The following is a 27,836-nucleotide window of genomic DNA, read 5'->3' as shown; positions in this document are numbered from 1 at the left end:
CACACACACACACACACACACACACACACACACACACACACACACACCAAAAAGGAAGTATTAGCTTCCATTGCCCTGCCAAATTCTTCTACAAGGACAAGCTGGGCTCAAGTTCTCAAGTTTGTTTTCTTAATCATATTTTGGATAGCCATCATTGCAGAAGTACTGTTGCCAAAAAATTGTGACTTGATTACAGGCTGTAAAACTGTGCCAGATATCTACTGGGCACAGGACTAGTTCAAGATGCATCACTGTGAAGTGGCTGGAATATTGTTCTCTTTTTACAAATGTGCTAATGAGGTTAGTAAGTTATACGAAGAGGATTCCAATTAGAGCCATCAGATCTAAGTTTTTTGCTATGTCTAGTATGCAGTACTTCTTATAAAAGGGGTCTAAAGCATGGGAGACCACCTTCTTCTATTTGAATCATTATGCATTGGTTGTCTGCTCTGGCCAGGCACTGACAAGGCACTGAGGATATAGAAGTGATTAAGACACGGTCCCCCAAGTCCACAGAATTTATCATCTCATGTCCTTGTGGTAGGAAAACACCCGGATCTTTCCCACTCTGATTCATAATTCACACAACAGCAAGAGTGATGCTTTAAGAACAGATCTGACCATGCTTCCTCATCCCCTTCCCCTTCTACCTGTGCAAACTCCAAGCTCCTTACTCATGGCTTACAATTTTTGAAGGACATTGTTGTATAATGTGTTCATATGCATTAATTAAAAGTCTTAGGACAATGTCTGGTATTTATTACATCCTCCAAATTATGATCATTATTATCTATTATAATTATTTAGGGGCCACAAACAAGGCTCCTGGTCTTTGTATTTCAGTCTCTCCCTCTGTACATGACGGGTGATGACACTAGCTTTTTATGATTGGTATCTAGTCAAGTTAAATGAGTTAACATTTAAACAATGTTGGAGAGTGACTGACACAGAGCAAGTGGTGGAGAAAATGTAGGTGTTTCTCCTTCTCTTCTTCCCCCTTCCTTTGGAAACATGTCGCTTCTCTGTGGGCAGCAGGTTCAGATCGATCCGGACAGGAGACCACAGGCTGTGTCCCTGGTAGCCCAAGCATCCTTTCTCAGTTGAGACTCGCTCACGGGTGACATACGCATGGTGGCTCGCTAGCAGTTTAACCAGTTGGAATAATCCTTGTGTTGTTGCTTCTATTCCAGAGGGACAATTTGCTTTCTGTAAATCAAGTGTTTTCCAGAGGACTCTTTGGGGCTGAAGAATGGTCGTTCACCAGCTTAGAAGAGGGAAGCTTTTTTTAAATGTCTGTCTCCCTGTTTAATACATCATGCTGTCAGCCAAGGCGTGGGGACCACATAGAGCTTCCAGAAGGCTGGTCTCTTAGGTGAAGCTGGGGAGTGGATCTGCTTGTATGGAAGGCCCAAGTTTTAAAGGGGTCTCTCTGGACTGGCGGCAGGTGGCATAATCTCTTGCTAAACTGGGCCATTAAAGAAAACTACTAAGTCATAAAGCTGTAGCATTACCCAGAAAGTAAAGCACTGTCACCTCTTTGAATTGCCATGCGTTTTCACAGGCACTTAGAGAAACGCCTTTCACACCAGCTTAGCACGCCAGTTGGCTCCAACCACAGGGGGTAAGGACAGGAGTCTCAGCACAAGGGTGGGGAGAATGATTGCAATGTGATTTCCATTGACTTATTTGCTCATTCATAAATTTGCCCCCCCTTTACTAACACTTCTTGAATTCCTTTATTAAACTCTCATTTATTTACTCATTCTTTAATTCTCTCATTTATTCATTTCCACAATTATTTGTTCATGGGTTCAGTTACATTATTCATTCATTCATTCAGCCAGTCAGTTATTCAGCTGACCATCCAGGATAAGCCACTTAAATAAATTTTTCAGCACTGATGGAGATAAGCCCTAAGGTTTCAGAATGGATGCTTGTCTTGTCCTCAAGGAGCTCACAGTTCAGAAAAGGAGTCAGAATTTGTAAACAGATATTTTCCGCCTGGTGTGGAAGATGGAATAGAAGCCAATAGATGGTGCAGAAAGAGTACAAAGGACACGGAGGTTAAATCAAGGGATATGAGGAGACTGGGGACAGTGCTCAGAGAAGATGTGCTTGAAGAGATGCCCTCTGAGCTGAATCTTGTCCTAGAAACAGCTAACATTTAATTGAGCATCTATTTGTTGGAGGTGCCATGCTAGGCATTTTACATCCATGAGGTCGTTCAGGTTTTCTAGCAATCATGTGAAGAAGGTGCCATTCTTTCCATTTTATAGGGAAGGGCACTGAAATCTTGAGAGGCTAAATAGCTCGTCCAAGTTCTTGCAAGGAGCGAATAGTGAAGCCAGCAGCTGGGTCTACATCTGTGATTCCCGTGCCTGGGTTCCTAGCCCAGGTGACACAGATGCTCTAAGGCAAACAAAAAAAGACCCATGTGTCCACCCTTCCTCTGGCCTGTGCTGCCTCCATCCATCGGTCAGTGCCACAGTGGAAAGCTCTTCAAGGAAGTGACCCTGAAGGAAGGAGGTCTGTATCATACTTTCCTGGAGCATCACTTTACTCATTTATCCATTGGGATAATCATATCCATCTTTTATGATTTTCTGAGCATTCGATGAGAATTATATGAAACAAAAGTTCTTAAATTTTATTTCTCTGCAAAATGAACTGACATGAATGTTTAAAATGCCTTTTCCGAGGCCTATTCCCAGCAATGTTTATTCAGTAGGTTTAGGGCAGCGATTAAAAGTAACATTTTTAGCAAGCACCTGAAGACTCTGGACCTTGGGAAGTATCTATATAAGGTGATTAGCACAGTGTATAGCATTTAATGTCTCCTTCCGTATTCGTCTCCCCACTTCTAAGGTGGTGGGGGGACTGGTCAGTGACTAAAAGAGCTGTTCTTCTTAAGACCTGAACACAAGGCTTATCCTGACCCCTTCTTGATGGACTTTTCACAGCACATTTTTATTGCAGATACCTGGCGAGCCCTTCCTCTTGGTGTGTGGGGATCAGGACACAGTCCAAACAACCAGTATATATTGAGGCTCCCCTGTGTTCTGTGCTGTATAAGCCACTATAAACCACCGACCCTTGTGCCCTAGGACCTCATACTTAACTTCCAGCTCTTCAAGCCCTTCCATTTAGGCCATCCTATTCCGTATTTAATTCATCCAATTATCCTGTAGATACTCAACAGCCATGGGATCCTGGGCATGTTCACTTCTGTGAGGCTCAGTTTATTCATCTGCATAATGGGGACGATCAGTCACTCTTACCTCAGTGGGTTGATGTGCAGATTAAATAAAATTAAATGAGCAATTAAATGAAAATTAAAATGAATATTAAAAATATTTAAAAGATTAATTAAAATAAAATTAAATGAGCAACATACCTCATATGCTCAGTACAATATCTGGCATTATCTAAGAGCTCCGGAAATAGAAATCACGATCACCCAGCTCCATCATCATAGGAAGATCTAAATGCTGAAGGAATACAGAGGCAGGAGTGATCAAGTAAGGCTTTGCTGGAGACATAGGGCTTAGGTATGAAGTTGAAAGATAGGTGTCCCAGGCTAGGCAGAGAAGAGAAAAGAGGAAAAATCAATCTTGATGAGCTCAGCGGTGGTATGGGTGTGGCGATGCAGTGAGCTTGTAACCAAGGGCTGTTTGCCTCCTTTGAGGGCTCCTGGCTCCCCTGTGTGTTCTAATACAAGATTACCATTGGGCAAGAACTTTTCTTGATCAGAAGAATGAAATAACAAGTGGGAGTCAAATGTGTCTGCCAGAAAGTTTGCTTGTTTTCGCTCACTTTTGCTCTGAGCCCAGGATTCCGGGGAGAGATAATGACTAAAAGTCAGTCTAGACCTTCCAAAGAATTTAAAAAGCCCAAGATGTACTAGCAGCTTATGATTCCACATTCTGTGAAGTAAGGGAAGCAGAGGGACCCTTTGTCTGGGAGTCTTTTTTTATAACTATTCACAGCAGGTGAACTCAGGTCTCAGGAGCAACAATCAGCCTTTCCTGCTCCGGGCACAAGAGTTTGTTCTATTTGTATCTGCTTGTAAAGGGAAGCTGGTAAGAGACATTTGCTGGTTAGACTGTCTGTGGGGACGGTTCCACACGGTTTTTTCCGTGCCACCTATGAGTATTCTGTCCAACTCTCATGCCTTTTTTATCCAGTTTTATTCTTCTGGAATGTCATTTCCTCACCTCCTTCTTTAGACCGAGCCTTCATTCTTTTCTCCTATGACTGTCCTTTGCCCATCACCATTCTCAAGGCTCCCCCTTGAATCCACATAATCAACAAACATCTATCCAATCTAGCATTGGTGGTAAGAACTTGTGCTTGGTTTGCATCCCAGCGCTGACACTTCCTAGTTTTGTCAAGTTACGTGATCTAGGGAGTTACTTGGGCTCCTTGTTCCTTAGCTTCCTCCTTTGCCATTAATAACAGAACCTATGTATGAGGTGGTTGTGTGGTTTACATGAGCTAATCATTGTAAACTATAAGAAAAAAATTCCTGGCATTATATACTCAATATGTGTTAGCCTTAATTATTTTCATCACTCTATTACCAGAAACCTTGACACTGTTTTCTTGGTGTTTCTGGGGATACAGTGATGAAAATAATAACTAATAAATTTTAGGAATATATAACACCGGGTGCCTTCAAAGCACCCCTGCAAATTAATTCAACAGCAATAACCGATACTTACATTTGAATATAGATGGGCTACCATGGTGTGAATGGTTGAATTTGCTAATAGTTTTTGCTTTTGGATAATTATTTGGTCCATTGGTCCTTAGCTCTGTGTGTGTGTGTGTGTGTGTGTGTGTGTGTGTGTGTGTGTGTGTGTGTGTGTTTATAAGGGCGCATGCACACGAGTTTGCTGGGGCAGAGTAGGATAGTTTTGAGCCTTTTCTACATGTGAAGCACTGTGTCAAGCACTATCTTATTTCCCCAAAGATTTTATTCTGAAATATCCAAACCTACAGAAAAGTTGAAAGAATAGTAAAATGAGCATCCATAGGCTTTTCACCTAAACTCTCCAAATATTAAAATTTTGCCCCATTTGCACACATTTGTGCTACTCTCATCCGCCGCCTTCCTGTCCTTCCTTCATCCTCATATAAAATGTTTTTTTTTTCTTTTTCTGAACTATTTGAAAGCAAGTTGTGGACATAGTGATAATTTAAACATGAAGACTTCACTTGCATCTCCCGACAATAGACACTATGCTATATAAGCACAAAAATAAAACCATAAGAAGAAAATAAACATCACTTCAATGCATGTTATCTGGTATATAATCCATCTTGTCCCTACAGTGTCTTGTATAGCAGTGTCTGTTTTTCTATTTTTATTTGGATCTCAAGCAATGTCCATAGGTGGGATTTAATCGTCCTGTCCCTTTAGTCTCTTTTAACTAGAAGGGCCCACCCCCTAACCCATCTTGTTTTGTTTGCTTTTCATAACAGACATTAAGTTTTTGAAGAGTACAAGCCAGTTGTTAAGTAAAATGTTCCCAGGGGGAGCAGGGTGAGGGAGGGGTGGATTGGGAGTTTGGGATTAGCAGATGCAAACTAGTACATATAGACTGGCTAAACAACAAGGACCTACTGAATAGCACAGGGAGCTATATTCAATATCCTGTGATAAACCATAATGGAAAAGAATATGAAAAATAATATAAATATGTATATGGTCACTTTGCTGTACAGCAGAAACTAACACGTCATTGTAAATCAAGTATAGGTCAATAAAAAATAAATTTAAGAAGTAAAAGGTTCCACATTTTGTTCTTTTCCTGGTTATTTCTTCATTGTTAGAATACTTTGGCAGAAAGCCTCATGGGGGGTGTCTCCCATCAGAAGGCACATGATGTCAGTTTGTGCCATGACTGGCTTGCTCTGCTCCATCATTTGACTAAAGCAGCTCCACCAGATCTCTGCATTGTGAAGGTGATTTACAATCAGTTATCTGTGGAGCTCTATGCAGACATTATGTGAGTATCCTGTTCTCCATCCATGTGTTAATGGTCCTGACCTGTGTAAGTCATGACACTGGAGTTTGTAAAATGTCGTTTTTCTAATTATATTATCCCTTCTGCATTTATAGCTGTTTTTGTCTACAGAGCTTTTTATTTCTCACCTTGCCTCCATTTACCCTTGTATCAGTAGAGGCTCATAAATTATTTCGCTTTAAAACATTGTTACTATTACATTATATTTATTAGATGTTCAAATTGTCCCCAAATTAGCTAGTAATGGTTCCTTTAATTCTGTTCCTATGTCTTTCTTGCATGACCCCATTAATCTTGGAGCACTTCCATGCTTTCTAGCACCAAGATGCTCCAAGATGTTACCTTGAACTTTCCCTGCCTAGACCCAGACTCAGCTATTTCCCCAAAGAAGCCTAGTTCCTTTTTGTAGCAAATGGTATTTGAAAGTTAAGATCTAGGTGTTAGGTTTGTTTATTGCTTCTCAGCCTTTTTTGTGGACAGAGCTAAAAAATGTGTGTGTGTATGTTTAAATTATGAGTTGATACATTTATCTTTAATGCAAATCCAGCACCATTAGATCTTTTCTCATCATTCTGTCTTCCATATATATTTCTCTTCTCTCACACTGAGAAATTATCCCAGCATCAATATATTTTCTAATTTATTCTATCCTGTAATATACACCAATCGTTTCAGAATCACATCAGCAATAGCACTACTAATAACAAGGTAAAGTTTAAGATTTACTTGAATTTAAAATTTTGTTCTTAGACTATATCCTCAGGATGTATAGCTAGACAGAATAGAGTATTAAAAAAGTTACTTGAATGATTTTTTTTCTCCCTTGTGTTTATTTTATCTAATATATAGACAGAGATTTTTGTATCTGCTTAATATTCAGTTTTAGGGTTTGCCTTTTTTCATCCTTTTGATTTAATTTTGTTTTAAATATATAAAACATTTTAATGTTACAGAAGTCAAATATATTTACAATGGTTGACCAGGGATGTCTTGTTCTCACTTATATTGCTTTCACTCTGTTCTTACCCATCTCCTCTCGATAATCATTTAGTGTATCCTTCCTCTGTGTATCCCTTTTTCTCCTTTGTTCTTGCACAACATGTAGCGTAGTCTTTTGCACCTTAATTCCTGGAAATATTTCCATCTATCCTGGAAATCATTCTAGATTGGTTTAGAGAAATCTTATGTGGTCTTTATTATGACTACATAGTATTTCACTGTGTCAGTTAACTATACTGTGTCCAATCGAACATCTATTGATAGATAATTTACCTTTTTTCCAAGATTCTGCTACTTGTAATAGATATTCTGGGCTGCACAGCAGAATTTCAAGTATGCATTGAAACATCGTTTCCTATCATGTATCACCTTCCTGTTGATTTTAAGAGCTGTCACTGAAGCCAGTAAAAATCTTGGTAGTCTGTTGAAGGTTTAGTTCAGTGGTAAGTGAATGGCTACTGTGGGCCAGGTGCATACAAAGACTTAACGAGAAATTCTCTTCCCTTGTATAGCTTACAGTTTAGCTGGGAGTCTGAGTAAACAAGTTGGGGTAATAGCGCTTGAGTGAGCCCAACACAGGATGCTGGAGGAGTTAGAAAATACTTCCCACCGGAGATGATGCTGGCACTCTGACAATAAAATTGATAGTGTGATGAAGTCCAGAGCAGAGACGTCAGCTGAAAGAAAGATAAATAATTCCATGTTCCTCTTTGAGCTTTCTTTTTGTCAGTCACCTCCAGAGCCAGAATCTAAGATCCGTGGAATCAGAGTAAGTAGACTCTTCCATTTCAGAAGGCTTGTCTTCTTTTGTGACCTGGTGAGAGGTGACATAAGTGCTGGGTGATCCTTCTTAGGACCAAGGCAAGCACTTGGCAGTCAGCTCACTACTCTATGAGTTCCATCTTGGCTACCTTAGCTCTTACTAAAGGAAGGATGGGGACTACTATTTACTGTGTACTTGTGGTCCAGGTACTGGGTTATATATATTGTCTTAGAGTCAATCTCATCTAATCCTCATGATAAAGTGTGAGGTAGAGATTGTTTCTCATTTTCATTTTGAGAAAACAGAGGCTCAGAGAGGTTGGAGAGAATTCCAGCATCACTCTGCTAGTAACTGACAGATGGAGGGAGTGAATTCATGTCTGTGTCAGTGCCCAGAGTTTTCCTCAGAATGCACCAAAACAGTGCCTGCCACAAAGATGCTCCTAAAAGCCTCTAAAAATGTCTCATAGCAACAAAAGACCCTCCCTCTTCCCATCAGGTGACTTGGATGTGCAGCCCCCTTCCACGCCCCACCCCACCCCGCCCCGCCCTTCCCCTGCCTGGGAGGCGGGCACAGGCTCCCCTTGGCCACATATTTGCTGCTGCAAGCTTTCAGCTTCCATGGAGCTTCTTTCCCAGAACCAGCTGTGAACACCTTATGCTCAAGGACCGGGGTGGCATTCAGCCTGGTACCCCTCATCCCACAACCTACTCAGTCCCTAACATCGTGCTCTGCACACACTAGACTTTCCGTTAAGTTTTCCTTGAATAAACCAGCGAATCAGAAACAAAGCACCATGCAATGCACATGAAATCTATTCAAGACCACACATCACCCCCACCAAGATCATAAAACAGATTTCCCAGGTCTCTTTGATCATGCCACTAATTGTAACGCAAGGGAAAAGAAAACCCCCCAAAAAGGTACATAAAAAGTAAAGGCTCGAGCGAAGTAGTAGAATAAATCACGGTCAAGTATGTTGTCTGGAAGTCGTCAGGTGTGTGGTCCAGGCGGGCTGGTGAAGGAGCGGCAGGGGCTGAAAGGGGCTCCCCGCAACCCCCTACCCCTCCAGCGCCCCGGGGGCTGCGGTTCCTGCTTCCAGCTAATGCAACGTGCACGGTGGCCCTACCAGGAGTCTTAAACCGGTAATGCTACCTTCCCCTAACAGCCGCAGAAGCCCAGACACTAAAAGCAGCCACGTCTGCAAGTGGTTTTAGCAGGCAAGGAGGATGCTCGCCTAGGCAGCTGCGCTGATCCACAAGGGAGGGGAAACAGCTCCTGCGGGAATTCTGAAGGCTTTTAAAGAAGTTGAAAACTGCTTTCCACCTCTTGTCTTCTTTCCCTTTAAAGGTTGAGGAGAAGGGGGCACGGATACCCTCTGCAGAGGTTCCCAGATCTGTTTCCCCGCAATGAAGTGATGCGTCCGCTCCTGCCGAATCACTTCCTCAAAAGGGCTTGCGGGGCTTCCCTGGTGGCGCAGTGGTTGAGAGTCCGCCTGCCGATGCAGGGGAGACGGGTTCGTGCCCCGGTCCGGGAAGATCCCACGTGCCCTGGAGCGGCTGGGCCCGTGAGCCACGGCCGCTGAGCCTGTGCATCCGGAGCCTGTGCTCCACAACGGGAGAGGCCACAACAGTGAGAGGTCCACATACCGCAAAAAAAAAAAAAAAAAGAGGCTTGCAGCAGTTCAACTCTGATTTCTAGTCGGGTACCCTGAGCCAGCCTCTGAGTGCATCTCAGCGCTGTGCGTTTGATTAAGCACTCACAGCATCACTGCTCAGTGGAGTATCTCCAGTTTACAGAAGCGGAGACTGAGGCTCAGGGAGGTTCCTGGTCTCTGCTGGGGTCAGGAATGTGGTCAGTGGCAGAGCTGGCAGCCAGATCCATTGATCCCAAAGCCCTTGCTTCCCTCCATCGCATCTGCCTCTACTGGCTATGGAAGCCCTTTCTAAGCCGATATTTACTCAGCGGCCATTGCCGAAGATTTAAATGGGGAGAGGAGGGACAAACATATGAATAGTTAAATAACTCTCAATGCAAAATGACAAGAGATGGCATGGATGGTAAATGAGTGGCAGAGACAGTGCTTTGAGGATTATTTAAGCTGTCTTTACCCTTGGCATAGAAAATTCACTTTGTCAACATAGATAACTATAAAAGAAGTGACCCCAGGGACCTTTCTGTAGACTTGCTTTATTACAATAGGAGTATAAGTGGATTGGCACAATTTTCAAAGGAGTGTAAGCAGCTCCCCACAGTGATTTAAGTTCAATTAAACTGTGTATTGACAATCTGTAGACTTCCTTCCAAGCATTGTGAGAGAAAAATTGAAGGTTTCTTTTCTGCCTCTGCAAAGTGACAGATATGTGTATAGAATGAGGTTTTATTAATCAGAGTTATCTCTTGTCTCTCTCTCTCTCTCTTTTTCCACTCTCCTCCTGTTTGTTCTTTCTTGAGTGGTGATCTCCATGGTAACAGATAGAACAGCTTATAGCATCTGTAATGACTCTTATTAATAATAATAATGATCATCACAATGATAATACCGATCGGATAGAACGAGAGCCAAAATAAGAGAGTTAAATGGTGTCTCTGTATGTAAACAATTTACAGTTTCTGAAATGAGAGTGAGAGGGACCAGGCAGATCAACTAGAGCTCCAGGACGAAGGTTCCTAGAGGGCTTTCCTGGGGTGACAACGGGGAAAGATTTCACAGCAGGGATAAGGAAATAGAATATTCTGGAATATCCTGCCATTACTACTCTGATGACTCTTTGTGAAACCTCTTTTGCTTTTCTCTTGATGATGTTGTTGACTGCATGTATTTTGATCATATCACTTGAAAGTTCTTTTACATGTGAACCGTTACATAATACATGCTGGTGATTAGCCTCCTCTTGATGAAGATCTCCTGAAGTCTTACATGGCGTTCAATGCTAGCCAAGGTGCTGATGGTCTAAGGATGAATGACCTCTGTTGACCAGTCCATTCTCAAGGAAAACAGTGTATAGTCTATCGCCAGCCCCAACCCTGCCACCAACAGAACTCTGGGCATCCCCATTTACTTGTAATCTCAAGAGTACTTACAACAGCATGAGACATCTGTCATTCTCATGCACACCACGTTTTCCCCCAAATGATGGTGAACTTTTGAAGAAGTTAGGCAGTGCACTATCCTCCTGTGTAGGTACCCTGGGGGCTATCACACAGTATACATAGAATGAGTGATACATTTCACATCCTGGGAGATCTCAGCTTTGTAAGGAGATAGACTTGAAAGCTAATTTCACAAAGCAACACGGGAAATGCTTTACTAGTCTTCATAACAACCCCTTGTCACATCTTTGAAATGAAGCCTTGGACCTTTATAACACATGCCATTTGATGGCCTATGGCCTGCAATTCCTTTATACTTAAAGGTGGCATGAGGCCTTGTGTGGATTTGGGTTATGGCATCATTTATGCTCAGGCAAGTGCATTGGGCTGAATGCTGCTTTTAAAAAGCAAATATTTTATTTTTATTTTTTAATGAGATATAATTGGCATACAACTTTGTGTAAGTTTAAGATGTACAATGTATTGATTTGATACATTTATATATTACAATATGATTATCGTGGTAGCATTAGCTAACACCTCTATTATGTCACATAATTATCTTTTATTTTTTCTGGTGGGAACCGTTAAGATCTAGTCTCTTAGTAACTTTGAAGTTTATAATACAGTGCTGTTGACTATAATCATTATGCTGTGCATTCAATATCTAGAACTTATTTGCTAGTCACAAGTTTGTACCCTTAATTAACATCTCTCCATTTTTCCAAAGCTACAGTAAGTAAAACAGTATGGTATTGGCACAAAAATAGCCACATATACCAGTAGAACAGAACAGAGAGCCCAGAAGTAAACCCTCATATAAACGATCAATTGATATTTGACAAGGGAGCCAAATATACTCAATGGGTAAAGGACAGTCTCTTCAATAAATAGTGTTGGGAAAATGAAAAAGCTCATGCAGAATGAAATTGGACCCCTATCTTATACCACTCAAAAATTAACTTGAAAAGGATTAAAGGCTTCAACAGAAGACCTAATAGCATAAAAACCTAGAAGAAAACATAAGGAAGAAGTCCCTTTGACACTGGTCTTGGCAAAGATTTTTTGACTATGACAGCAAAAGCCCAAGCAACAAAAGAAAAAAATCAGCAAGTGAGACTACATCAGACTAAAAAGCTTCTGCACAGGAAAAGAAATAGTCAACAAAATTAAAAAGCAATCTAGGGAATGAGAGAAACTATTTGCAAACCATCTATTTGATTAAAAAAACAAATATTTTAAATACATAGTAACTAATTTTAGAATAACTAAGATCCTTAGTGAATTGAATAGGTTTCTGCCAGTTCAAAAACTCTTCAAATGCAGTCCTCTCTTAAGCAGAGAATTTGTCTTGGGTAACTCAGTACATATATTCCTTTAAGCAAGTTAGAAAGATGGGGCTCTGTTTTTCATCATGGGACTGAATACAGTAGAAGAAAGAATAGAAAATGAACTGGGTAGCAAACCGTGGTATCAAGGGCAATGATTTTCTAGGTTTCTGGGTCTATGAGGACTAAACGACAAATTCTGTTTTAGACATCTGCAGAAATGCAAGGGATGAAAATAAATATAGAGACACATGAGACTATTTCAGAGTGAAAAGATAATTGGACAAGATGATAATCATTTATTATATACAGCGGCGGCTATATTACAAGAAACTGCAGTCCAGACCTCTAGCTAACCTCATTTGCCAGATGAGTTTCCCACCCCCAACCCTCTAAGGAATGAAGTCCCCTTCTTCATTTTAATGTCATCGAAAAATTCGAACATAAAGATTCTTTACTCTTTTGCATGCCAGACAACAAGTTATGGGTCCATGTAAAGCAAGATTCCGAATCAGTATAATATCATCATTGATGGAAAGATTAATATAAATATCCCATTTACCAATAAGGAAACTTCAGAGGTGTATATAACTTGTCCAAAGTCTTACTGCTGGAGCAGAACATAGATGCCCATAATATGGGCTAGTTTCTAAAGCCAGAAGTCTCATGGTACCTTGAGCCCTAGATGCATCTCTAGAGACTAGAACTTAGGGTGAATGTCCTGTGGTGGAGGGCAGGTACTGGAGGCAGGTCAGCCAAGGTGGGTGTATGGAGCCTGGAGGACTTTATGATGCTCTGCCAATCATAGCATTTAGACGATTTACTCCGCAGTCTCTGCATGAAAATGGACCGACTTGAGTTACAGGGAAACCTCTGCTGGTTTCCTTGTGTGGGACTCCAAGTTCACAGAACTGCCACAGGGAAGCATTTCCTGTTCTGGGTCTTTTGAATGTGTTTTCCCCATGGGTCTGCAGAGAGAAGGCAAGGCTCACAGTGCCTCCCTTTTGCCCCCTTTAGGTGTTTGTGGGTCTTACTCTCTGGTCAGGGAGAGAACCGTGTTAATACAAGCGACCATGAGAGCTCTAAGAGACCAGTCAAGACTTCTTCTTTTTGATGCTGTTGTTAATATCAGCATCTGATATCTGTGAGCTCCTTGAGTTGGAGATGTTATATACCTTTATCTAAGAGGTACACACAGACTTCTGTTGAATGTCATTATTTAGTTAATAAAGGAGCTTCTCACACTAATCCCCTCACTTAAATCTTTACAACCACCTTCTACAGTTGGCATCATTGCTGTTTTTTTTTTAAGTATTACTGATGAGGAAACTGAACTTTAGAGAAGTAATCATTTGACCAAGGATGCTTAACCAGGAAGTGTAGAGCTGGCACACAAATCCAGATCTTCTGGCTCCAGAATCCAAGCTGTGTCCACTAATCTCCACTGTGCACTGACCAAATGTACCATCTTGAACATCTAGCTCATGGGTCCAATTTGATTTAAAGTATATATAGGTCCATGAATGGATCTCCCTCCATCCACCTAAAAGACTATTCAAAATGAATCTTACTTGTTTGAAAATCCTTCACCTAGACCTTCCCTAGCTAAGACCACCTCACCTGTCCCCATCCAATTCCAAGCGTCAGGAACATCAACCATCAAAGCTGCCTCTCCTGAGTGGCACTGACCCCTGGCCTTTCATGTTTTGCCAGGGTTCAGGGCTTAATCTGCATTGCTACCCAGGAAGTGGGGGAAAAAATAGAAAGTGAGAAAAAATAATATCCAATTGTCTCCTTGTTTTTAGCCTTTATGTTGCTCTCTCCCAGGAGGAAAATACTGAGAGGACAAAGGGCATCTTTGAAATGAAAGCCAGCTAACGGACCCTAGGTTTCGAGTAATCGTCTCTCTTCCTGTCGCTCAGACTTGTGATGACTTGTGCTTGTGATGTCTGTTAAGTGAACTGTGGGGACCCTTTGGAGACCTTAGTAGTTCCTTTGTATCTTCTGTATATTGCATGTATCAAAAAGGACCAAGAGTTGAACTATTAAAACCAGTTCACTGTCAGGGCCAGAACATAGGGTTTGCAATATTTGTGGCTTTAAGATAAAAGACTGTCTCTCTGACATGGCTTCCTTTTCCGTCTTGCCAAAGATAGAATATGGTTTTGGAAAAATGAGCTAATGAGTGAACAAATAAGAGAATGGATAATGAATGTATGATCAATGGATGCATATATAGATATGAAAAATCAGTGTACATTTGGAAGGAAATCCACATTTATATGATTTAATGATGCTATGTGGACCACTTTGGGAATCAGAAAGATTGGATGAATTGAGACTGGGGACAAGTTTACTTTCTCTCCCCTTCTTACATTTATATCTATATTTATATCCAGTATCTATATTTATACTGTTATCTATGATTATTATCAGTACCGGAGATGATGTACATAAAATTTCCTAGTATGAAACAGTAGTATACCATCTATTATTAGAAATTAGATTTCCATTTCTTCTGAGCACCGTGGACATTTCAAAATCAGCAGTTTTTATTTCTCCCTCTACAGTATTGCATGATTGAGCAATTACTTTCTTTGGTTATTTTATTGACATTTGTCTATATTGGCACCAGCATTTTTGGAGTTTCCAGTTAATTATTTATGTAACATTATTATTTTTACCAATATGAATCATGTTTAATTTTTGCTTTCAAAGTCAAAATCCAAAAACCTTCATTCTGATTTTTTTATAGACTTTATGGAAAATGTAATTTTGTCTCGATTAAACATTGGAGACATGTGGGTTATCAGGGGGCTGGTTTTAGGAAATAGTGTTAAGATGAATCAGAATGTTTGAGCAGAGTTCAATTTTATGCTGCAAGAAACATTTCCATTTTTAGGAATTGGGAAAATACTTTAGAGAGAATTGAGAGCAAACTTTCTCTTCCTCCTCTTTCTAACATATTAAAACTGAAGTACAGGGCGATGAAGTTATTTATCCCAAGTCATATACAGAGTTAGGGTACAGAACATATTAATACTGGGGATCCTGGTTGCCAGTTTTTTTCTGCTTCTTCTTCTCCTTCTCCTTCTTCTCATTCTCATGGCCAACAGCCACGATCCTGCTTCTAAGTAGTACTAGTTAGAAATAGTGGTTACGGGCAGTATATGTGCTCACCATTCTTGTCTAACAGATATGCCTTGGGTCCTTCCTCTACTTCCTAGACCTTGGTTTCCTCATTTGTAAAACTAAGTGGGTGAGAGAGGAAGGAAACCATGTGACTTCTGGGCAAGGTTCTTTTTCAGCTCTGCACATCTATGAAGAGTGATGACGTTATTATGTGGGCAAGATTCTCAGATGACAGAAGCTTCTCAAGTCTTCCTATTTCCTCTTTCTCTTTATCCGTAAGCATGTTCAGAATTCAATTCTATGTCCAATTGCCGTAAATGTTTCAGTCTATTATTCCAGAATGTCTGATCGTGCCTTGTGACTTCTTTTTTTTAAACTGATGATTAAACTGAGCCCCAGAAAAGTGAAGTGACTTGTCCAAGCTTGTTGTTAGTAGAATAGGTTTCAAGTCAGATCTCTCAGGCTCTAAAACTGAAATTCATCTCCTTTCTTTGCCTTCCATTCTTACCTGTAATAGGTAAAATATGTTCTCCATCCCTGACCCACAGGGCCTCATCTCTGCATGTTGTTTTAATGTAAACCTGTTAAAATATTTTTGGCAAGTAGAAGTAGCATGGCGAATAAATATTAACGAACTGCAGTTAAGTGCCTTGCATGTTCAGTGTCTATTACACAATCTCATCCTTGTTATGATGTGTATTTCACAGATACTTTCTGTGTATAGGTCTTATTTTCAACGTGGTACTTATGATTTTCTGAGACAATGATCTATGCTAGTTTTTCTCTTGTGAGGAAGTGTGTGTGTCAATATCTGGATGTAGGGGCGTTGGAGTCAGACATCCTGGGTTCCAATTCTTGCTTAGACATTAACTATGTAATCTTAGGAAAACTGCTTAATTTTCCTTATTCACTTTTCCCTCAGTTTTGATGTGGCAGGATCGACTCCCTTCTGATTTAGACAATGTCAATTTTATTTTATTTATTTATGTAGTTAATATTATGAACATTTAATTTTTGTTCATTTAATTACCAACATTTTGCGCATTTGACAGCTTGTCAGTGATCTATGTTTTTGTGTGTATGTGATCGCCAGGATAATTACCTTCAAGGATATTTAGTTATATTCTACTTCTGGTCACAGAGTATCTAATTTCTCAACTTCTAAGTTCTTCCCCATCCAAATTGTCCTTTCCCACAACAGATGAATTCATTTCCTTTTATTCTTGTTCTACCTGTTGTCTACCTATTTGTGTTTCTTTCTGTTCTAGTTCCATGGCTTTGCATAGATCGTGTCCATTTTAAATGAGATAATGAACATTAAATGCTTAGCCTAGAGACTGTGGAGTACAGACTTCACAAATTTAGCTCTTAAGATAATTAACCCTCACACTAACTCTGGGTAGAACTCTGGGAGAAACAAAAATTCTCCGGCCAAATTCTTTGCATGAGTAGAGTGCTTGAGTGGCCGTTAGTTGATGCACATCCAGCCACCATCCATCACACTGCAAGCATGATTGTCTTTTTTTTTTTTCCAGCTTTTTGGAGGTCTTATAAGCATGATCCTCTTTTGACCTTCCTTGGTTGTGTTTTCTGGGCAGAGGACAAGATCTGGACATTGGTGCAGCACAACAACACGGAGCTGACCCATGTGCGAGGTGCCAACGCTGAGAAGCCCTACTCCATGACCTTGGACTACGGAGGCAGCTTGGAGCAGCTGGAGGCCATGATTGACGGCTCGGAGCACTGTGAACAGGAGGTGGCCTACCACTGCAAGAGGTCCCGCCTGCTCAACACGCCAGGTAAGAACTACTCCTGCCCAGGCCCCTTTGCGAAGGCCATGCAGGATGACCGCATTGTGGCAGTTGGGCCCTGAAACCCTGGAATACGTAGGATAGGGGGGTTTGCCAAAAATGGGGCTGCAACTACAATGGTTCCCTATGCAATGAGAGAAATGCCACCAGGAGAGACTCCTGATGGACTCGTCCTTGCTCTGATACCCAGGGTGTGACCTCGAGGGCGTTCTGTAACCTCTCAAGATTTTCTCTCCATCTTCAAAAAAGGGGCAGTGACAACACCCATCTTGCAATTGTGGTGAGAATGGAAAGTTTCTTGAGATCAGTGGCACTCGAAGAGAGCTTCTGAGTTAGACGTAGGAAGTGTGAAAGCGGAAATCGTATTTCTGGCAGACGAGAAAGCACCAAAGATCTCAGCACACTCACCAAAGAGCAATGAGTTGTGTCTGGGGCAAAGGAAACATAGTGGAGCAGTATTAGGCAAGGAGGTCAACAGGGAAAGCGGCCACATCCTGTGTGTTTGCAGTACTCACGTTACCTGAAAAGTGCAGGCCTTAATGGAAATGACTCTTCTTTTAAAATAAAGTTTACTTTTAGGAAAAATTATATTAACTGTATTTATATATTTTTTTGTTCTCTTATGGTTAGTTTTTAGCGTGAATGGCTGATAAAGGGTTGCAAACAAACCTTGTAGGATTGCTTACCAAAACCCGAAAGGGTTTGCACAACGTCAGGAGGGCTTTGTCAAAGTTGATGCGTGCCCTGGGAGTCAGTCATTTCTGTGCATATCAGTTCATCATTCATGGCAGAAAAAAGGGGGGAAAAAATGGCCGAGTAGCACAAGGATGTGGAATATCCAAGAAAGGGTGTCAGAATCTTTAGCCTCAAGGAACTTATGATCCTTGAAAGTGAGGAATTTTGAAAGGATTGAGGAAATTAGACAATGAAATGTCAAACAAGCAGAAGTGCTAGAAACCTAACTAAATACAACCCACCCACTGCCTCACTGATCTAGAATCCTTAGGGAAGAATTGTCCCACATAAGTGAATTTTCCAGATAACTGTCACTTACCCCTTTAAGCACCGAAAATGTTTTTAAAGAATTTTTAACTATTTGAAATGAAAATCTTTCTCAACTGGATCACATGCTTCCTTGCCTTCTTAAACAGAGAATTTTGAACATGAAATGTCACCTTTTCTTGATGACTCAGGATCATCATTGTGAAAATCAGTGACTGTACTGTCCTTGGACTCAGCAATGCTTGCAGGGCTGATTCAGAGGCCCTGCTTGGGGTCCCTTTTACCAGTATCCTCAGAGAGCCAGTGTTTGTGTGTGTTCAGATTTCGCTCTCTCCTGGCTGTCAAGCCTGCACGTGTGACTCAGCACTCTTTGCAGAGAGTCTGTGTCCACAAAACCATCCTAACCTCTTATGATTGTGTTGCTTCTAGTTTCCTAACGTTTGACTTGGTGGAACTTTGGGAAAAATGGGATTATGTTCATTCTGACCATGGGATTTCCTTTAGTATATACATCCTGTGATATCAGTTTGGCTTTACTGTTGCCTTTGTATGATTTTTTTTTAATCTTTATTGGAGGATAATAGCTTTACAGTGTTGTGTTAGTTTCTGCTGCATAACAAAGTGAATCAGCTATATGTATACATGTAACCCCATGTCCCCTCCCTCTTGAGTCTCCTTCCCACCCTCCCTATCCCACCCCTCTAGGTGGTCACAAAGCACCGAGCTGATCTCCCTGTGCGATGCAGCTGCTCCCCACTAGCTGTCTATTTTATATTTGGTAGTGTATATATGTCCATGCCACTCTCTCACTTCGTCCCAGCTTACCCTTCCCCCTCCCCATGTCCTCAAGTCCATTCACTACAACTGCATCTTTATTCCTGTCCTACCCCTAGGTTCATTAGAACCTTTTTATTTTTTAGATTCCATATATATGTGTTAGCATACAGTATTTCTTTTCCTCTTTCTGACCTCAGTCTGTATAATAGACTCTAGGTCCATCCACCTCACTACAAATAACTCAATTTCGTTTCTTTTTATGGCTGAGTAATATTCCATTGTATATATGTGCCACACCTTCTTTATCCATTCATCTGTTGATGGACACTTAGGTTGCTTCCATGTCCTGGCCATTGTAAATAGTGCTGCAATGAACATTGTGGTACATGACTCTTTTTGAATTATGGTTTTCTCAGGGTATATGCCCAGTAGTGGGATTGCTGGGTCATATGGTAGTTCTATTTTTAGTTTTTTGAGGGAACCTCCATACTGTTCCCCATAGTGGCTGTATCAATTTACATTCCCACCAACAGTGCAAGAGGGTTCCCTTTTCTCCACACCCTCTCCAGCATTTATCGTTTGTAGATTTTTTGATGATGGTCATTCTGACTGGTGTGAGGTGATAACTCATTGTAGTGTTGATTTGCATTTCTCTAATGATTAGTGATGTTAAGCATCCTTTCATGTGTTTGTTGGCAATATGTATGTCTTCTTTGGAGAAACGTCTGTTTAGATCTTCTGCCCATTTTTGGATTGGGGTGTTTGTCTTTTTGATATTTAGCTGCATGAGCTGCTTGTATATTTTGGAGATTAATCCATTGTCAGTTGCTTCATTTACAAATATTTTCTCCCATTCTGAGGGTTGTCTTTTCGCCTTGTTTATAGTTTCCTTTGCCGTGCAAAAACTTTTAAGTTTCATTAGGTCCCATTTGTTTATTTTTGTTTTTATTTCCATTTCTCTAGGAGGTGGGTCAAAAAGGATCTTGCTGTGATTTATGTCATAGAGTGTTTTGCCTATGTTTTCTTCTAAGAGTTTGATAGTGTCTGGCCTTACATTTAGGTCTTTAATCCATTTTGAGTTATTTTTGTGTATGGTGTTAGGGAATGTTCTAATTTCATTCTTTTACATGTAGCTGTCCAGTTTTCCCAGCACCACTTATTGAAGAGGCTGTCTTTTCTCCATTGTATATTCTTGCCCCCTTTATCGAAGATAAAGTGGCCATATGTGCATGGGTTTATCTCTGGGCTTTCTATTCTGTTCCATTGATCTATATTTCTGTTTTTGTGCCAGTACCATACTATCTTGATTGCTGTAGCTTTGTAGTATAGCCTGAAGTGAGGGAGCCTGTTTCCTCCAGCTCCATTTTTCTTTCTCAAGATTGTTTTGGCTATTCGGGGTCTTTTGTGTTTCCATGCAAATTGTGAAATTTTTTGTTCTACTTCTGTGAAAAATGCCATTGGTAGTATGATAGGGATTGCACTGAATCTGTAGATTGCTTTGGGTAGTATAGTCATTTTCACAATGTTGATTCTTCCAATCCAAGAACATGGTATATCTCTCCATCTGTTGTGTCGTCTTTAATTTCCTTGTCGTCTTTAATGTCTTATAGTTTTCTGCATACATGTCTTTTGTCTCCTGAGGTAGGTTTATTCCTAGATATTTTATTATTTTTGTTGCAGTGGTAAATGGGAGTGTTTCCTTAATTTCTCTCTCAGATTTTTCATCATTAGTGTATAGGAATGCAAGAGATTTCTGTGCATTAATTTTGTATCCTGCTACTTAACCAAATTCATTGATTAGTTCTAGTAGTTTTCTGGTAGCATCTTTAGGATTCTCTATGTATAGTATCATGTCATCTGCAAACAGTGACAGTGTTACTTCTTCTTTCCAATTTGGATTCCTTTTATTTCTTTTTCTTCTCTGATTGCTGTGGCTAAAACTTCCAAAACTATGTTGAATAAACCATTAGCCGAACTCATCAAGAAAAAAAGGGAGAATACTCAAATCAAAGGAATTAGAAAAGGAAAAGAGGTAACAGCTGACACTACAGAAATACAAAGGATCATGAGAGATTACTACAAGCAACTATATGCCAATAAAATGGACAATCTGGAAGAAATGGACAAATTCTTAGCAAAGCACAACCTTCTGAGACTGAACCAGGAAGAATTAGAAAATATAAACAGACCAATCACAAGCACTGAAATTAAAACTCTGATTAAAAACCTTCTGACAAACAAAAGCCCAGGACCAGTTGGCTTCACAGGTGAATTCTATCAAACATTTAGAGAAGAGCTAACACCTATCCTTTTCAAACTCTTCCAAAATATAGAGGAGGGAGGAACACTCGCAAACTCATTCTACGAGGCCACCATCACCCTGGTACCAAAACCAGACAAAGATGTCACAAAGAAAGAAAACTACAGGCCAATATCACTGATGAACATAGATGCAAAATTCCTCAACAAAATAGTAGTAAACAGAATCCAACAGCCCATTAAAAGGATCATACGCCATGATCAAGTGGGGTTTATCTCAAGAATGCAAGGATTCTTCAATATACACAAATCAATCAATGTAATACACCATATTAACAAATTGAAGGCTAAAAACCATATGATAATCTCAATAGATGCAGAAAATTCTTTTGACAAAATTCAACACCCATTTATGATAAAAACTCTCCAGAAGGTAGGCATAGAGAGAACCTACCTCACCATAATAAAGGCCATATATGACAAACCCACAGCCAACATCTTTCTCAGTGGTGAAAAAATAAAACCATTTCCTCTAAGATCAGGAATAAGACAAGGTTGCCCACTCTCACCACTATTGTTCTTTTTTTAAAATTGAAATATAGTTGATTTACAATGTTATATTAATTTTAGGTGTACAGCAAAGTGATTCAGATATACATACATACATATATATATATATATATATATATATACACACACACATATATATATATTCTTTTTCATATCCTTTTCCCTTATAGGTTATTACAAAATATTGAGTATAGTTTCCTATGCTATACTATACATAGCTATATAGGACCTGTATTTTGAATACTATAGGTCCTTGTTGGTTATCTATTTTATATATAGTAGTGTATATCTGTTAATCCCAAACTCCTAAGGTAACCTCTACTTCCCCTTTGGTAACCATAAGTTTGCTTTCTGTCTGGGAGTCTGTTTCTGTTTTATAAATAAGTTCATTTGTATCATTTTTTTAGATTCCACATATAAGTGATATCATTTTATATTTGTCTTTCTGTGTCTGACTTACTTCACTTAGTATGATCATCTCTAGGTCCATTCATGTTGCTGCAAGTGGCATTATTTCATCCTTTTTTATGGCTGAGTAGTATTCCATTGTATATTTGTACCACATCTTCTTTACCCATTCATCAGTCGATGGACATTTAGGTTGTTTCCATATGTTAGCTATTGTGAATAGTACATGCTGTTTTTTCTAACTCAGCTGTCATAAATTCCCTGAGTACATTTGGGTGGGAGGGCATGACCTAATCACCTTCCAAAGTCCCCACCTCTTGATACTATCACACTGGGGGGTTAGAATTCCAACACATGAATTTTTGAGGAACAAACATTCTGTCCATAACAGGCACACACTTGCAGGGATGTTTTCCTAATTTCCCTAATTATTAAGGCAATCCCATCCCCCCGGGGAAGGCCAGAGAGAGAAAGGAGAGGCTAGAGACCATCTTCTCCTTTCCTGCCTTCCCTCTGGAAGAGTTGGGTAAGGGTCTCCCTTACCTGCTGAAGCCAAGGCTCTCCCTGTGAAACTGTTTTACTAACTGTATTTGTCACACACACAGTATACAAATATCTTTCCACCTCAGTAAATATGACTTTATACCATAATGTTTTTAAGAACAGAGTCTTCCGTTATATGGATGTACCAAATGGATACACAAGATTAACAAATCTATTTTGGACATTTAGATTGTATCCATTTTCTCACTATTACACATGATGCAAGAACATTTTTGCACATAGATCTTTATGTATAAAACCAATTATATCCTTAGGATAAATTCCTTGGGGTGCCATTACCAGGGCAAAGCGTGTGCATATTTTTAAGACTTTTGCCATATTGACATCTGCAGTGTATCAAGGTTATACCAATTATTACTCTAAACATCACTGTGGGATTTGAGTGCCCATCTCCCAGCAATAGGTATTATCACCTTATTTCAACTTTGACAATCTGATAAATGCAGAGGAGGATCAAAGACAATTATAAATATTTTTTATTAATTAAAATATCCCATAGCTTATTGGAAACTACTGGTAGCCAGGATTAGTAGAAGCAATAAAATATTACGAATTGTGGCTACCGTGGACTCAAACCAATAAGAGGAGTATGTGAAGGCTGCCTTCTTGCTATAGGTTTTCCCCCGTACCATACACAATAGATTATAAAGGGAGGAAATAAAAGAAGGCAAAATGAAAGAAATATAAATACTTGTTCAAATGGCCACCAATGACTAAGCATTTCTAATATTTAAGGATGTCTGTGGGGAACTGTATAAGCATGATCTCTAATCCAAACAGCAGTTCTGCATAGTAAGGGTTGTTATCCGATCTGGCATTTCAGGAAACAGAACCTCAGAGAGGGTAAGATGCTTGATCAGTGCCACACGGCTGGGGAGGGGCAGACCTGGTTCTTATACCCAGATCCGCCTGAGGTCAAAGCAAGGAAAATAAGGACCTCCTGTGCAGCACAGGGAACTCTACTCAATACTCTGGCCTCTATGGGGAAAGAATCTAAAAAAGAGGGAATATATGTATATGTATAACTGAGTCATGTTGCTGCATATCCGAAACGAACACAATGTTGTAAATCAATTACACTCTAATAAAGATTAAGAAAAAAAAGCAAGGATATGATTTCCGATACATCATGCAAAAAACAAAAGTTAAAAGGAAATGGGGTCGTCAGGGAACACATCAGTTTGTATGATTTTCCTTGTTTTGTAAGAAAATGCAGATGGAGAGAGAGGCAAGTCACCAGAGCCACCTCTGCTAAGCTGTGTGATTGTCAGGGTGTCTTGAAGGGGACAATTCCTCGGCAGCCTCACAGGTTGGCAGCGTCCTCGCTCACACGCTGCAGCTTCTGTGGCCCACGTGGCCCTGTGGATCCCAAACAGCATCACCAAAGTCTCCTTCTGCCTCCTTCAGTCTGTTCTTGCCTCTGGCTCTGGTTCCATTCTTCTAGCAGCAACGGAAGCAGAAAGAGAGGGAAGACGGGCAGGATTAGGTCAGGCCTGGTTCACCACTGTGTCTTTTTCATTTAGTTAGTGACTGAACCATGACACTGTCATTTTCTGACAGTTTCCTCAGATATTCTTCCCCAGAGCTGCTGATAAGTGCCAGCCAATGAAATGTGTCATCTCTCTCTTTAACTGAAGGTTTATACTAGAAACTCTGCAAAGGACCCCAATTCCAAGCCCTTGGGGTCCAGGGGAAACGTGTCTTCTTTATTCCCATAAATCTTTGTAGTTGTATTTGCTTGCTGCTTCTTACCCTGAGCTTGATGCAGGGCTGAGACCCTGTGCTCAAGAGCAGCTTCCGAGACAGGATTTCTCACCCTGCCAGTGCTCAGAAGTATCCTGTCACAGGGCGAGGAGGTGGCCACTTGTTCCCAGGAACAAAGGCTGCCCCGGTTATTCCCAAGACTTTTCTCCTGGTCAGCACCTCCATAGGAATTTTGCCTGAGGCCAGACCCAGAAGATATCATGTGATAAGAGTATAAAATAAAATAGATTTTTTTGATGATAGCCATTCTGGCTGGTATGAGGTGATATCTCATTGTAGTTTTGATTTGCATTTCGCTAATAATTAGCGATGTTGAGCACCTTTTCATGTCCCTCTTGGCCATCTGTATGTCTTCTTTGGAGAGATATCTATTTAGGTCTTCTGCTCATTTTTTGACTGGGTTGTTTGTGTTGATGATATTAAGCTTCATGAGTTGTTTGTAAATTTTGGAGATTAATCTCTTGTCAGTCACATCAAAGGGGGCCTACTGTGTGGCACAGGGAGCTCTGCTCAATGTAGTGTAACAGCCTAAATGGGAGAGGAGTTTGAAAGGGAATAGATATATACATATGTATAACTGAATCACTTTGCTGCACACCTGAAACTAACACAACATTGCTAATCAACTATCCTCCAATATAAAATAAAAAGTTTAAAAAAAAAATGAAATAGAATCCAGTTCCAGAAACAGAGGACAGAAAAAAAAATCTTGAGGCCAGGGCCTAGAAGATGCTTTAATCACATGGCCAATTTGCTCTGTAACCCACAACTTCCCCTGGAAGGAGGAAGATATTGAGAGGGGCAGAGGAAGGAGACCACCTGGGGAAGCTGAGTGCCCAAGTCCTGGGGACAATGGAGATTGAGAGCCCTACCTTCCCCCACCTTCTCTTCTAATCATCTCCATGATTAGAATCCCTCACTGGATTTGCTCATTGGGGATGTAAGTATCTAGTGTATGTATCTTTTCACAGTTACCACTCTGTGTAGTGAAGGTGTATTTGGGAATGCCCTTCCCAATAAATCTGTGAGCTCACTAAGGCAGAGGTAAGAAGTCCGTCTTGATACACATGAAATCATTGGAAGTTCAGACCCCGTTACTTTGAAATCTAATAGCCATGGACAGGCTGAGCTCAAATTTACTTTGGTTCTGAACAGGAAGGATTTGCCAAGCAAATGAGTTGTGCAAACAAGTTGTGAGGATTGTTTAAGTTCCTCAGCAGACCTGATGATGGAGTGCCTGATAGCACATCAGAGTCCCCACTTCCCTGCCAGGAACGGGCTCCTATGCATTTATTCATGCAAAGATGTGAGTGGTTTCCACCTGGAATCAATTTCTATACCTAGTTATGTTCCAATGATTTTGAACATAATAAAGTCCTACTTGTCTTAAAGTATTCTAAAATTCTCAAATTTCCTTTTATCCCTTAACTAATGATATTTTAGTGAGCATACAGCTAACCGGCCATATATATAATATGTGGTATATAGTTTAGACCATATATATATATATATATATATATATATATATTTATATATATATATATATATACACACACACACACACTATAGTATGTATGAAAATATACATGCATTATTTATACACTATTTAGTGTGTGCTATATAATATATATTATGTAATGGTATATATACTCATTATATAATCTTTGTATGTCCAAATAGATCTGTAAATGCATTTGGGTGTATAAACCCTCATGTCCATCTGTAGTATTCAACTTCCAATGTGTACAAAACTAACACTTAGGTTTAGAAATCGAAGTAAGGAATTGTGATGCAGAAAAGGCAAATTACTGAGAGAAAAGAAATAGCACCTCAAGGTGCTCTGGAGTTTACTAAACGTAAAATTCTTTGTCCTCAATATTTGTACCAAACCAGATCATTTAACAGTTGATTAAATTTTCTTTCTTTCAAGAAATATTTATTGATTATCCATTATGTGCCACATACTTTTCTGGCCAGTGGGAATTAAACAGTGAAAAAAAACGGTGTTTCTGCCCATGTGATTGTAATAGGGATGACAGAAACAAACCAAACACACATGTGTGCATGTGCACACACAACATGCACGCGTGTGTGCACAAAATATGTGGGTGGAACTGATCCGAAAGTCCACGGTCTTTTCACTACACCAGGTTGTCACAGGAGCAATAGAATCAAAACCACAAAACTATGCTGTGACAACTGGAAGACAAAATACCAGGGAAGTATTTGAAATCTCCTTAATAAAAAGCTATTTCTACTTTATGTACAGCAGGAATCTATAAAGAAACTCGAGGTTCCTATAATGCATACTCTTGGTATCACTACTCCTGCCAGTGATATTGGCTCTTGGCTACTGAGCTCCTTCTGTGTGCCAGGCATTTCGAACATTATTTCACTTAATCCTCTCAAAGGCCTTATGAAGTTTGTATTATTTTCATTTTTAACGATGGAAGGGGAAGCTCTAAGAAGTTAGGTGGTTCATGCAAGGTCCTATGGCTACTAAGTGCTAGAGACCGGTTTCAAATACATGTCTCTCTGGCTTTCACTTCTATCTGCATTCTGAAAAAAAAAAAAAAGCTTCACAGAAAACATAGATAGGTCTCAAAGAGGAAAGGATAATAATTTTAAAAAAAGGATTCAGGTATCCAAAGAAAAGGTTCATCTTCTGTTCTGGTTATCAACAGTTATGTAACAAGGCAGCATAAAACTTCGTGGTTTAAAACAGTAGTAATTTTTAAAAAATTGTATAGCAAATTGATTCAGTTATGTATATACATGTATCTATTATTCTTTCCCATATAGGTTATTACAGAGTATTGAGTATAGTTCTCTGTGCCATACAGTAGGTCCTTGTTGGTTATCTATTTCATATATAGTCATGTGTATATGTTAATCCCAAACTTCTAATTTTTCCCTTTCTCCCTTCCCCTTTTGTAACCATAAGTTTGTATTCTATGTCTGTGGGTCTATATCTGTTTTATAAGTTCATTTGTATCTTTTTTTTTGAGATTCCACATATAAGCAATATCATATAATATTTGTCTTTGTCTGGCTTACTTCACTTAGTATGATAATCTCTATGTCCATCCACGTTGCTGCAAATGGCAATATTTCATTCTTTTTTATGGCTGAGTAGTATTCTATTGTATATATGTACCACATCTTATTTATTCCTTCCTCTGTCGATGGGCATTTAGGTTGCTTCCATGTTTAGGCTATTGTAAATAGTGCTGCCATGAACACTGGGGTGCATGTATCTTTTCGAATTATAGTTTTCTCTGGATATATGCACAGGAGTGGGATTGCTGGATCATATAGTAACTCTATTTTTAGTTTT

At 39.9% G+C, this 27,836-nt stretch overlaps 1 protein-coding gene across 1 annotated transcript in view; it reads left to right on the top strand.

Annotated features, from left to right (window-relative positions):
- The window catches only part of CNTNAP5 (contactin associated protein family member 5), an 880,239-nt gene that overhangs the window by 615,209 nt on the left and 237,194 nt on the right, over positions 1-27,836 (top strand). Inside the window, exon 13 of the mRNA XM_027082570.1 lies at positions 16,943-17,143. Within this exon, the coding sequence (XP_026938371.1) occupies positions 16,943-17,143 (201 nt within the window). The remainder of the gene's footprint in view (positions 1-16,942; positions 17,144-27,836) is intronic.

This window comes from Aethalodelphis obliquidens, unplaced genomic scaffold (assembly GCF_003676395.1).
Source record: "Aethalodelphis obliquidens isolate GAN/ISIS:26980383/991018 unplaced genomic scaffold, ASM367639v1 scaffold47, whole genome shotgun sequence".
In the NCBI taxonomy this organism is placed as follows: Eukaryota; Metazoa; Chordata; class Mammalia; order Artiodactyla; family Delphinidae; genus Aethalodelphis; species Aethalodelphis obliquidens.
This window is presented reverse-complemented; position numbering and strand designations above follow the sequence as displayed.